Source organism: Echinops telfairi, unplaced genomic scaffold (genome assembly GCF_000313985.2).
Source record: "Echinops telfairi isolate 266 unplaced genomic scaffold, ASM31398v2 ScPeMD7_6;HRSCAF=24_0, whole genome shotgun sequence".
Taxonomy (NCBI): domain Eukaryota; kingdom Metazoa; phylum Chordata; class Mammalia; order Afrosoricida; family Tenrecidae; genus Echinops; species Echinops telfairi.
The window spans coordinates 14,104,439-14,118,804 of NW_022103902.1; the positions used below are offsets into that span (position 1 = coordinate 14,104,439).

Sequence of the window (14,366 nt, forward strand, 5' to 3'; positions counted from 1 at the left end):
CTGTATATGATTTAACAGTTCATTTCTTGTTATATATCTAATTATCTTTATAAATAAATATATTAAATTATCAGCAATTTGGTTTCATCTCTCTAGAGAACCCTGTCTAACACATCATATGACTCATATTCAAAACTCACAGCCATCGAGTCAACGCCAACTCAGCAACCCTGAGTAGCAGGGTCGAATTTCCATGTGCGTTTCTGAGACTATCACTCTGTATGGGAGTAGAATGCTGTGTCCTTCTCCGGGGAGCAGCTGGTGGTTTCAAACTGCAGGATTGGAAGTTAGCAGCCCAAGAGATAATACAAAATATACACACAAATAAAATACACAATAATAGGGAGGGAGGATAAATGAAGTTAAAGTGCTCTAAGGGTTGTTCGTTTTTCCCCCTCTATAATTAGTAAAGAGTTAGTTCATAACATATTTTATAAAGTGAAGGATGCAAACTATGACATTTAGGACCTCCTCTCGCAGAATGTTAGAAACATATAAAATAGCCTACAAGAAATTTGAGGTGGGCCGCAGGGAGAGACCTAGCTCATCATCCAACAGAAGCTTAAATAAAGGGAGGAAAAGAAGAAAGCCACACACAAGTGGAGGGACAAACAGAAATAATGAATAAGAAGATAAATTTCATCTGATAAATATCAGTAATTACATGAAATATGAAGGGGCATATTTATTGTTTGGCAGGATAATTTTTTAAGCCTAACCACATGCGCCTTATAAGAGGTATGCATTCAATACCAGGATGTCAAAGAATCATGAAATGAATCATGAATGACTCAGAATTTGGACCTAGCAATTAGATGGTTGGCTGGCTTGCTTACTGTGATGAAGATGGAGGTTTACATGGCAAGAGGGTGGTTTGAGAGCTATATTTTGGACCTGTTGAATTGGAGGTGTCCCATGAAAATGGCTATATGCACTTGGAGTTCGGGGGAGATTGTCAGGGCTAGAGATAAAGTTTTGAGGTTCAATGGCAATATGTGAGAGATTTAAAACTACAGGACTAAATGAAGTCACCGATGGTCCAGTACTGCCATCTAGATTTTAAAATGTGTTTGGCAAGAGAGGAGGTGGCAAAAAGGGCTGAAAAGGAGTGGCCAGGAGGGTGTTACCTTGAAGATAAGTAAGAAAATAAAATGTTTCATTTATATTCTCTTTTTTTTAAGAGAATAAAATATGTTAAGAGGAAAAGAAGGTCAACTCTATTGCATGCTTCTAAAATTCAAACAAGTGAAGAAATGACCACTGAATTTGGTAAGATAGAAGTCGGTCGTGCAGTTGAGGGGGAGAAGAAGCTTACTGGAATGGATTGAAGACCAGATAGGGTGTGACATGAAGCCAATTACTACAGACAACTCTTCTAATTTGTCCTTCAAAAGAGGAACCAATTTAAAGAAAGAGAGGTTGTAGCAGAATTTTTAAACATGTCCATGAGTTGATGAGAGGAACTGAATGATTTTTAAAAGAAAGAATATAAAGGATAACAACTAGTTAATTCCAGGAGCAAAATTATTGAGAAAGAGGGGATGGGATCAAGAGGTCACGTGGAAAGTGTGTGCCTGCAAAGAAGCTGGGATGATTCATTAACTGTAACAATAGGCAAGCTGTCCAAACACGCACTGATCCTGGCAGAACGTTAGATCTGACACAAGACAATTAGGAAATTCCCATCGGAAGGTTTTTATTTTCTCAGTGAAGTGCGAGGTTATCACTGGAGAAGAGAAGGGGTGTGAAATGTCTGAAGGAAGAAGAACTCACGTTTTGAAAAGTAGGGGAGTGAGTATGGTTGGGGGGTAGAGCGAGTATGGTTGGAGGGTAGAGCGAGTATGGTTGGAGGGTAGAGCGAGTATGGGTGGGGGGTAGAGCGAGTATGGGTGGGGGGTAGAGCGAGTATGGTTGGGGGGTAGAGTGAGTATGGTTGGGGGGTAGAGTGAGTATGGTTGGAGGGTAAAGTGAGTATGGTTGGGGGGTAGAACCAGTACAGTAAGAGGACTGGTTTGAGAACTGTGCTAAGGACGTAGTAGTAAGAAAAATTTTTCTCTAGTATCTGCTTGAATTTAGGCAGAGTTGGCAAATAGCTGAATCTAACTGGGTTGGCATCACCAACTCGTCCATAAGGATACCTTTCCCTTTTGCTGGTGTAGCATAAAGGCTGAGAGCCTGGACTGCAGTTCAGATCCTGGCCCCACCCCTTGCCAGTTCTATGGCCTGGGATAAGTTACTTGTCCTCTCCATGCCTTGGTTTCTTCATGTGAAACGGAGATAACAAAAGCACTTATTTAATCAGTCACTTAGAATGTTGCCTGGCACAAAACAAGCCAAACCCGCTGCCATTGAGTCAACCCTGACTCATAGTAATCCTACAGGACAGAGCAAAAGTGCCCCCAGAGAGCTTCCATGCTTGAAACCTTTATGGAAGCAGACTGCCACACCCTTCACCCTGAGAAAGGCTAATGAGTTTGAACCTCTGACCAATGAAGTTTTTGTTAGCATCCAAGTACTTAACCATTACACCATAAGATGACTTTACAAATAGGCAGGGTTGCCATATTTAGCCAGTGAAAATACAGGATGCCCAGTTAGATTTGGATCCAAGAATATACTTACGCATATGTATAAGTATAAATGTGTCCCATGTAATATTTCCCCACTCGTCTGTCTGTCAGATTGTGGTGGCTTGTGTGTTGCTATGATGCTAGAAGCTATACCCTTATGTATTAGTCTGGGTACTTTAGAGAAACAAATCCACAGAAACTCATGTATAAGAGAGTTCTATAGAAAGGTTAAGTGTGCATCAAGAAAACATCCTAACCCAGTGCTGCCCAAGCCTACAAGTCCAACATTAACCCATTAACCCATATGTCCGACACCAATCCACAAAGTCCTCCTCCATCTCACAAAACAGACGCAATGACACCGACTGCAGGAGGAAAGCAGAGTCAGTGAACATGTAAACATCTCAGCGCTGGCAGGGGTCTCCACACGGCTGCTCCAGCACCCAGGGCTGCATCAGGGTAGGTCCACATGGCTTCTCCTTGGGAATGTCTTGCAAGAAGTCAGCCTTGCAAACTGAAGCAGGGAACTGCTAAGGCAGCTGTACCCTGGTGCGACCATCACAAAGCAAGAGACCTGAGAACTCGAAAGGCAAGGCTCACCAAGCCATTTATCCCTCTACCCTTCAATTAACCGCACATGTGTTTATCAGTCAGGTTGGCACAATAAGCTAACTCACCTTGGTATTTCAAATAGCAGCAGGTGAGCAGGTTTCACTGGACTTTACAGACTAAGATCAAGCTAGGAATATGGAAGGAATAAGTGGTCTTCTTCCGAGGGATTAGCCATGGAAGACCTTACCAATAGCAATGAAACATTGTCGGGCACAGTGTCGGAAGATGAGCCTCTCAGGTGGAAAGGTACTCAAAATACGACCGGGAAAGAGCTACCTACTTAACGTAGCCCGCGTCTGTGGTCATCAAGTCAATTCTGACTCTAGCTTCCCTCTAGCATTTCCAACACCCTGAATCTATATGGGCACAGACAGCCTCATCCCTCTCCTGCAGGGTGACTAGTGAGTTTAAACCACTGGCCTTGCAGTTAGCAGGTCAAGGCCTAGGCAACAATAACTGTTTCATAAAATGCATAAAGGATAAGGGCACTAATAATGGAGTTATGTGACTTTCCGTCCTTCATGCTACCAACCCTCATCCCTCCTTAAGGTAACAGGCCTATGCTAGTCAGTCTACTGGCCTCGCCAAAGACCTGGGGCCAGTTATAAATTAGGAAGAACCTTTCACATATAGTTTTGTCAATTATTATTATTATTTTGGATAATTAAATCGAAAATTGTGACAAATTTCTAAAAAAAAAAAGAAGAGGAAGAAATCTTGCTTTGCAATACAGAGAAAAGAAATGTTCTGTGTTAGAACTTAAAAATATATCATTGAAGGATGTGCTCCCAAAACTTCATGGCCCTCCCTGGTACTTGTTTCCCATTAGTCATTTTTCCCTTCTTCCACATTGGCTAAACTCCAATTTTGTTCAGGGTAACGTGCCCATTTAAAAACAATCATCTTCCCAGACTCCCATACACCATGTTTCTTCATAAATAACAATGACCTCAACCTTTGTTCACCAACTACACCCTTCCCATCCACCCTGGGGTATTTGTGTAAGCAGTTCTCTGTCCACTTTTTCACATGCTACTGTAAACATAAACTTTCAAATACATTTCCTACAACATATGGGGAGAGAGGGAGAAATGGTTGGCCAACCAATGTTGAAGGCAGTTGTTATTTATGGAAAAATAGAGTCACCGCATACACAGCTCTAGATGTGAGAAAAAGTCTACCTCTAATTTCAAAATTAAAAAAACAACAAAGCTACCAGGAAAATGCCTTTTATATAACCCTGTACCCTTCAATCTTTCACTCTTCCCTTGAGACCTGCCTGGGACCTGTAGACTGATCATAGATGATAACCGGGGAAACTAGATTTGTACTACAGATTTGTAGAAGATGTTCAGAGGGTGTACAAACTAGTGTCACTCACTTCCATTCATCAAAACTCGCACTTTCAATAGTAAGTAATGAAATAGTAGGTAATGAAGTAAACCTGACTGCAAGAGTAAGTAAGGCACTGGCTATAACTTACACTGGATGAGAGCTGAGATTTAACAGACTGTATTTGTTACAAATGTCACTCACCAAAGAAACCCAGAACTTCCCTGGGTGAGAGTAAAACCCACAGAGGATGTGGCTGGGCGTGGGTGGAATGACGATTTCAGGTAGTGGCTTCTCTTCTTCCTCTTGCTTCTGCGCCTGCTCTTCCTGAAAGACTTTTTCTCCTTCTTCTCCCAACTCTTCTATTAGTTGCTTCCTCCTTTTTTCCTTTGCCTCCTCCTCCAACTCCTTGATTTTCTTTCTCTTTTCGATTTCTATGAATCTCTTTTTTTTAAAAAGAGACATTAAGAAGATGTCAAAAAACACCTGTATAACTCAGATTCCTTTATTACACTTTTAAGGATGGGCAAAGAAACTAGAAAAAAGGAAAAGCCTCACAACTTTGGTAGAATCAATTTTAAAACAATGATTAATTTGGGGGAATATTTTTATTATTCAAACATTCAGCCATTGGAATGACCACCATTTCTGTTTTACTCCCATCAATCCTTGCTTGATACAAATTGTTCAGTTATTCTTATCTTCATAAAGAAGGCAAATACAGTTCTTCAAAGAGCTTATCACTATCAACATTGACTTGGGCAAGCTGAAATGGTCCAGAAGAGGAGTGGCTGCCACCTTTAATAATGCTGCTCTTTAGGCCACTGCAACAGACTACGAACACAGGTCTCCCGACCTCCCAGATTCCACCTCTCCATTTCATTTACCTTCCAGAATCATTTTCTGAATGTACAAGAGCTCATCACAGGAGTCCCTTCCCCAGAAACTCACAGTGGTTCCCGTGAGCTAGGAATGTAATCAGGAGGCCTTGAAAGGCACTAAAGAGCACCTTGTGCTGGTTAGACCCCTCACACACACCCCACAAACTGTTCCCTTCACTTCATTAGGCCCATTCTTCATTTCCTTAAAACATGAATGTCTCACCACTCTGCCTTCCCTCAGGCTGGTCTCTCCACCTTTAGTGCCTCCCCCCTCGTTTCCATACTCTCAAAACCCTTCCCATTTTAAAAGAACTGATGTCACCCCTATGGTACCCATGTTTCACCTCTGCCCACCCCTTCATCAGAGCCACATCCCCTGCCTGCTGCATAGCCCTGAGGTTCCGTTCTTTGCATGCTGGTACTAATTCACTTCTAAAACAGCCGCTTTCTTACAAGCGTATCTGCTCCTCAAGGTCACGGTCTATATGGTGTTCTTCATATTCCCCAGCATACAACAAGATATTTGACAGTGCTTCAAGATAATCATCACATACCAGAATTTTGGACTTGACGCTTATGAAATGGAAATATTTTATGTTTATATTTTTTATTTCATAGGAAACTATGTCATGGTCCTCTACATCCTCCCTTATGGTTGGAACGGGAGCTTCAAGGACATAGCCATTATCACAGAAAATCAGAAGAGTACTTCTAGGCTTAAAAACAAAAACAAAGAGTTAACCTGTGATTTACATTTGGCAGATTTTTAGAAGCATAGTTCAAAAGGTTATAAATCAGGAAAAATAAAAGTGCTACACATTTTCCAAAAGATATTTGATCCCTCACTGCAGGTATTACTGCTAAAATTTTCTATATTAAAATGAGCTTTGTAATTTTTTTTTCTGAATCAAAAATATTGTTCTGACCTGTTTAGATCGACAAAAAAATATTGAATAAATAAGATCAGCAAGGAACATCTGCAGCTGTGGGTGGCACACTCTGTCTGAGCCCCAGGTAGTAGCTCACTGGCTGTCAGCCTTAGTGCACGCTACATGAAGTTCCCCAAGGCTTTTATACTCATTTCCCTCCCCTTCTCTTTCAATAACTACCGCCTCTCTATCAATAACCTCCCCCTCTCTCTAACTTTGTAAACTCCCTCTCTGTTTATCATCTTCCTCGCTATATATAATAACGCTCTCTGGAAAACCTTATAAACAACCCAGGCTCGCTGCCATTCACATGCAATTAGATTCCAAATTAATCTCTCCAGCCCACACTTTTCTCTTGAGCAACAAAACCACAGATTCATATTTAATATGTGGAAAATCCCATCTATATATTCCAAAGCACATTGTTCAAATGTTTATTCATTTATTAATTCATTCAGTTACTTCATTCTACAACTATGCATTACTTGTACCTACCATGTGCCTGGCATTTAGTTAAATGCTGGGGATAAAATTAGAAAAATAAAAATTGGTAGTCTCGGCCCTTATGGAACTTACCACCCATCATTTAACCAATCCTATGACTAAATGGAAAGTAGAACCATGACAATTCCTGCAGAGGTGCCATGGAAACAAGGCTTCCTGAAAAGGTAGGACCTGCAGATAACTACAGGACTACGTAGGGGAGAGTCAGAGGGAGCATTCTACCTAATGGAGTACCTTGTGCAAATGTCTTGTGTCAGGAGGCTGGACATACAAGGTCAAGTGTACCTGGAGGGCTAGAGAGAGCAGTTGGAGGCGGACTGAAGTACAGATGAATAAAGCAGAGGTGGGGGATCACGTATTGCTCTGCAGGCAAGATAAAAGGTTTTGATCTTTAGCTTCAGAACAATAGAAAGCCTTGGTGGGGCTAAAAGCAGAAGCTAAAAGTTTCACACTTTGAAAGAAATGTTTTGGCAACACAGTGAAGGATAAGTTGTAGAGAACAAAAAGGGGTGAGAGGAGAGGTAATGACAATAGTCTGAGATGGCGAGGGCTTAGACCAGGCCAATGGGGATAAGATTTGAAGATGCTTAGGAAGTAAATATACATTGAAGATGTTTAGGAGGTAAAAATCAATAATACCTTAAAGCTTAGGATGTCACGTAAAATGAAAATATTAATAACAGCTCTCAGACACTTGAATGAAGCAGTTGACTAAATGGTGATAGCATTGGATAAGATAAGGAGTATAAGATGACTTGTGGGATGATGATCACAGATTAGTTTGGACCTGTTTCTTTGAACTGTCCTTGAATCCTGTAAGTGGCAATGTCGATTAGGAAATCAAGTATACATTTCTGGGCCTAGAGTAGAAGTCTTGGACTGTGTATAGAATTTGGGAGTTAGAAAAGTGTTGGCTTGGATGGCATCACCAGGAGCAGGAATACAGAGTGAGGGAATTGGTATCAAGCCTCAGTCCATGGTTGGATGGAGAAGACTGAGAAGAAATAGCAAGATGGGGAGGAGGGACTCCTCAAAGAGCACGGCGTCATGAGTCAAAGGGAGATGGTGTTTCAGAGAGCAAGGACCTCTCAACACGATCGAATGAGGCTAAGAAATCAAGAACGGTAAGGGGTGAGAATGGCACCAGGGCATCATGGGTGTCCTGAGAATAGCAGATGTGGTGGAATGATGAGCCGAGGCATTGGAGAGAAGCATGTAATGGAGAATAAGATGTGAGAAAGCAGGGTCCACGGGGAAAAGTCAACTCCTTGGGGAAAGCACGCTAAGAAAACATGAGGCCAAGGAAAGCTCAGCTTTCTTTGTACATGAAAAAACTTGAATGCATTTCAATACTGATGGAAATCATTTAGGAGAGGTAACTTTATGTGATAGAAAAGGGGGGGGTAAATCGTGTGAAATCTTGGGGTGGGGCAAGGGCGTGATAATGAAATTCAAAGGATAAGAAGCCAAATTTGTCTCCCGTAGGACTGGACACAGCTCATGTGTTCCAAAGAGAGAATTTTATGTTAGTTAATGGGAAGTTGAAGGCATTCCTGCCTGAGTTCTTTGCTGGCTTTTCCTTGAAATAAGTGGTGCTTGCAAGTGAGGTTGGAAGCGGGAGTCCTGACGCTCTGAAAGGAAGAGAAAGCATCAAAATAATGTCCCTTGTGGCGAAACAGGTTGCTGAGAAGAGCAATGTGTCGGTCTGCTGAGCCACCCTCTACATGGCAGGGAGGCCACTTGAATCACTAAATCACAAAGGAGCTAACTTCTCTCTTCTATGACTCTTCTCGGAAGCTCTTGCCCGACCGTTGCAGGGAAATAAAGATCAATTGGGTGCATTCAGAAGGAGGTTTTCGCCAGATGAGTCTGAAGACAAAACAGGACAAGGGACATCAGAGCACTGTCAGCATGTTCTTGATCCTTTCCAAAAGGAAGAGTTATTAACTTTAAGCTGAATCTGAAGGGAAGGCTTGAATAGGAATGATAAGTTAGAAAATGCAAAGAGATGAACCAATCAAAGACCCTGGTGCCATCAGAGAACTACACGGACTCCCAACATGATCACTGAAGACAAATGGGTGCATAAGCAAATGTGGTGAAGAAAACTGATGGTGCCCGGCTATCAAAAGATACAGCGTCTGGGGTCTTAAAGGCTTGAAGATAAGCAAGTGGCCATCTAGCTCGGAAGCAACAAAGCCCACATGGAAGAAGCACACCAGCCTGTGTGATCACGAAGTGTCCAAGGGATCAGTTATCAGGCATCAAAGAACAAAAAATAATATCATTGTGGATGAGGGGAGTGTGGAATGGAGACACAAAGCCCATCTGTAGGCAACTGGACATCCCCTTACAGAAGGGTAGCGGGGAGGAGACGAGCTGGTCAGGGTGCAGCGTAGCAACAATGAAACATACAACTTTCCTCTAGTTCTTTAATGCCCTCGACCCCCACTATCATGATCCCAATTCTATCTTACAAAACTGGCTAGACCAGAGGATGTACGCTGGTACACATAGGAACTGTAAACACAGGGAATCCCGGACAGATAAAACCCTCAGGACCAGTTATGAGAGTGGCAATACTGGGAGGATGGAAGGAGGTGGGGCAGAAAGGGGAAACTGATCACAAGGATCTACATATAATCCCCTCCCTGGGGGGTGGACGGACAACAGAAAAGTGGGTGATGGGAGACATTGGACAGTGTAAGACATGACAAAATAATAATAATTTATAAATTATTAAGGATTCGTGAGGGAGTGGGGACAGGGAGGGAGGGGGAAAATGAAGAGCTCAAGTAGAAAACAAATGTTTTGAGAATGATGATGGCAACAAATGTACAAATGTGCTTGACGCAATGGATGTGTGTGTGCATTGTGATAAGAGTTATACGAGCCCCCAATAAAATAATTAAAAAAGAGAGAGAAAGAGAACTATAGGGACAGATGGGGACAAATGAACAGGCTGAAAGGCAGAGATTGAAGTTAAAGAGTTGAATAGTTAAGTAGCTGATATTTAATATTGAGCCCTTAGAAATGATAATACCGCCCCAGTGGGCAGCAGATGAGAGTGTGGGGGTGAATTGCAAAGATCACGGAAGATAAATGAGTCACTAAGTGAAGAGGCTGATGGTGAGTTGGACTAAGAACTCACAGACTGCTGATACCGCTCAGAAAAGCTTTCTATCGCTGCATCCTGCGGCCCCACTGAGGGCTCCGGAGTTGGGCCAAGATTCCAACTTTCGTGCTCTGTCAGATCACTTTATTATGTAGGAATTTAGACTTAAGCATGAAGAAAATCAAGAATTACTTACATGAGAGGTTGGAGACCATACTAACTGACAAACAGGTCCGGGAGTAGTAATATAACCAATTGGTTTATAATCCTTTTCCACTTCAAAGAAGAAGACGGTGTGATCTTTACTCTAAGAGAAGAGAGATACCCCCACCAAGTGCATATTACTCTGAAATCTATTCCGTTGAGCAAAATAAAGCTTTCAACAGCATCTAGCACAACCACAAGTACTGTTTACTTACACCCAGTGAGTACGTGTCCCAGGTTCTTCTAAGAGATTCCTTACTTTCTACATATAACCTCCTCTCTGGGGGACGGGCAGCAGAGGATGGGTGAAGGGAGATGCCGGGCAGTTAAGATATAATAATAATTTATAAATTTTTAAGGGTTCATGGGGGAGGGGAAGGGGGAAGGGGAAAAAAGGAAATGAGCTGATTCCAGGAACCCAAGAGGAAAGCGAATTTTGAGAATGATGAGGGCAACAAATGTATAGGTGTGCTTTACACAATTGATCTATAATTGATCTATGTATTGTGATGAATTGTATGAGCCCCAATAAAATGATTAAATAAAAATTTAAAAAAATATATTTGCTACCTAGTCCCCATAAAATGAACCCTGGTAGTGTAGTGGTCTGCACCCTGGTGGAACTGCAAGGTCAGCAGTTCAAAACCACTGTCTCTCAGGAGAAACATGCGGCTTTCTACTACCATAATGAGTTACCGTCTCAGAAACCTACTGGGGCAGTTTTACCTTGTCCTACAGGGACATGATGCGTTAGAGTCGACTTGATGGTGGTGAGATTAGTCTCCATGAGACCACTTGACACACCTTATGCTCTAGTCTACGAGACGATGATCACCACATTTATACACAAGATTTTCACAGGACAAAAGCCACAAAACCTATCTTCTCCTATTAATGAACACATGTTTCCCACATTTACTCTCTTAATATATGGCAATTCTATAGGCCAGCGGTTCTCAGCCTGTGGGTTGCAGCAACCCCTTTGGGGGTCAAACGACCCTTTCACCAGGGTCGTCCGATTCATAACAGTAGCAAAATTACAGTTTGAAGTAGCAACGGAAATAATTTTATGGTTGGGGGTGGTCATCACAACTCAAGGAACTGTATTAAAGGGTTGCAGCATTAGGAAGGTTGAGAACCACTGCTCTAAACAAATAGAAAAGAAAACCTATTGCTGAAAAAAAATCACTGAAACATTTTAATATGACATCTCCCATGATTCTGAAATTTTTCTATTCATTTAAAATAAGGAAAGCATTACAACTCAATTTGCAAACACATTTTAAAATACTGCATAGGCTACAGTAAAAGACTATGAACATAAAAAACCCAAAGAAAGAAACATGGACTATTTCTTAGACAATGAATATCAATCAAGGAGGCAGGATCAAATAGGAAAATGTATTAAGGCAAGATTAACCATGAGATTTTCATAGGAAACAAAAGGAAATACACTATTTACCGCTGTGGCTAGAATTTCTCCATCACGATCATAAGCTAACGCAGTAACACGTGTAGTGTGAGGTTTGAATGCCTGTTTCAGTTGAATCTCTGCATCCAAAATTTTCTTCCGTCCTGCAAAAATTGTGAGCTCTTTTGGATCATAAAGTTCAAGAATTCGGACAACTCCATCTTCAAATCCTGCAATGATCTGTGCTCCAGTATAGTTTACCTTGATAAGAATAAGTGCAAAGGATCTGAAATTAACCCAGAAAGCAACAGAAGCCCCTGCTGCTGCTGTACTTTTCTTTTGACCGAAGTAATTTAGCATGGGTTGTCCATTGATAATTCCTTATACCACTCTCTGGGGACTCCCAGCTGTTCTAAGACAGTTCCTTCTCTCTGCTGACCGTGAGATATGTAGGCAATGCAGTTCAGAGACTCGTGGAGCAAATGTGGATGGAGTGCCTGCCTGTCTCATGCCGGCCACCTATTACCAGCAACCCAACAGGGAGCAGAAAAAGACGCCTGCTCTCCCACGGAGTTTACTGTTTAGTGGAGGGGACAAACATCACTCAGTCCCACCAGTGAGTGTGGGCTTCCAAACGGAAATAAGTACCAATGAAAAGAACCCTCTCCTCTGAGAAGACATAAAGTAGACCTAAATCAGGCTCCCCTACATAAGAGACGGCAGAACTGAGATCATCAGGATGCTGTTTGTTATCCAGTCCTGCTCGAACACAAATACCACAAGTGGGTAACAAACAAAAAAATTTTTTCTCCCAGTGACTCATTTCCTCAAGGTGTTGGTTATGGCTAAGAAGTTTTCATAACTCTGGCCCCTGTATGCTCCATTATATTCAGAGATATAATTGCAGCACAAGACATTCTGGTGGCATTGTTGGTTAGGCATTGGGTGGCTAAGCTCCATGTTGGTGGTTCAAACCCACCAGCTCCTTCACGGGAGAAAGATGAGGTTGTATGTGCTTGTGAACATGTAGTCTTGGGAATCCTATATAGAGTAGCTATGAATCTGAATCGACTTTTTGTTTGTTTGTTTGTATATGTAGCACATATAAAAAACGTGTCAAAATATCCCAGCAGAAAGGGTCTTTACCCAACATTTGCCAAGGGTCTAAAATGGATCAGTGCCTCTCAAGGCACTTGAGTTTCAGAGAAGAATAAGGCACAGGTACCACCATAAACTCTAAACAGCATAATAGGAGAAGAAGACAATAAAGTAAATAATCTTACTGCTCTGTGAGAAGTACACAGTCATGGGGAAACAATCACAGAGGAGAGTGTACTTATCTCTGCTTGCAGGCCGGGTCAAGATAGGCTCAGAAGAGGAGGTGATGTTTGACCTGAGCTGAGTGGTAAAATATGATCTTGAGTCTTCCAGAAAGACAAAGGAGTGTGGAGAAACCAATCCCATTCTAGCACAATCTCCAAATGGAAATCACACAGACATCCAGTTAGAAAAGGAAACTATCTCTGGACCCTTGCTTTGCAATGCTTTAAAGATGTCTGGTGCAGCATATTGAAAGGACCATGGACTGTCAACAGAACCAACAGATCTGGCTCAGAAGAAGTACAGCTAGAATGTTCCTAGACACAAAAATGGCAAGACTTTGTCTTATAGACTTTGGACATGTTATCGAGAGCCCAGTCCCTGGAGAAGGACATTATTATTGAGGGGAGGGGGGGAGGAAGACACTCCCCAAGATGGAGTGACCCATGGGCTGCAACAATGAGCTCAAATGGAACAACTGGCGGGATGGCACAGCTGTTGTACACAGATTTTGCTTTTGTTCAGTTGTACACAGGATCATTATGAATCAGAGCCAGCTCGCTTGGCAGCCCGTAACAACATCTGTGGGTACCACACAACCATCTGGGGGGAAAAAATGTGTCAGCTATTTGGACTGCCTCTTATAGAATTCAGGTAGGAGTGTCTATAGACTTGGACAGAGAATGGCAATCTTGGTATTCCATGGTTTATACTTATTCCATCCTCAGTGTTCGGGCTGTGTTCTCTGGCATGGCTTCTCCTTTGAGTCTTGACCCCATCATAGACTTCCCCTCTGTCACAGCCATCTCCACATCTATTTGGGCCAGGAACATTTTCTCTTTGATTTAATCCCAAATTTTCAAGACAAAACTCCCCCAGACATATTTAAAACATATTGAAAAGCTGCAAAGTCTTTGACCTATCTTCCATGAAGAGATGACTATTAAGTCTCCTTCCCTTGAATTTGGTGGGGCTTCTGACTGGTCCAGTTGATAAGAGTATTACAGAGGTGCCATGAAGCGGCATTTGAGGCTAGGTCATGAAAGGTCATGTAGCTTCCATCTTGTTTGTTGAAGCACTACATGTAAGAAGTGTGACTAGCTTCAGGCCAACCCGAGCTACACGGAGAGCTACTATATATGCCTTTCTGTGAACAGTCCCAGCTTCACCCTGCCATCAAGACACCTGAGCTCAGATCCAGACTGGTGATAAAGAAGCCTCTCCAGGACTCTAGGCCCCAGTCACTTAAGTATTTCCAGCTGAGACCTCTGATGCTAAAAAGTACAGATAATCCATCCCTGCTGTGACCTATCTGATCCTCAATTCACAGGGTATGTGAGCCAAGCAAAATGATGGCTGTTTTGTGCCAAGACATTTGGGAATCATTTAGTACCCAGCAACAGATACCTAGAAAAACGACCTTGTCTGCCTTCCTTATTCCAACACACACACACACACACACACACACACACACACACACACACACAC

The 14,366-nt window shown here is 42.2% G+C and overlaps 1 protein-coding gene across 1 annotated transcript in view; it reads right to left on the reverse strand.

The window, feature by feature from the left end:
- Nucleotides 1-14,366, reverse strand: part of CFAP44 (cilia and flagella associated protein 44) — a 113,249-nt gene that overhangs the window by 59,349 nt on the left and 39,534 nt on the right. The window contains exons 13-16 of the mRNA XM_045286152.1: nt 11,610-11,844; nt 10,140-10,250; nt 5,950-6,111; nt 4,719-4,958 (exon numbers count right to left, since the gene is read on the reverse strand). Of these exons, the coding sequence (XP_045142087.1) occupies nt 4,719-4,958; nt 5,950-6,111; nt 10,140-10,250; nt 11,610-11,844 (748 nt within the window). The remainder of the gene's footprint in view (nt 1-4,718; nt 4,959-5,949; nt 6,112-10,139; nt 10,251-11,609; nt 11,845-14,366) is intronic.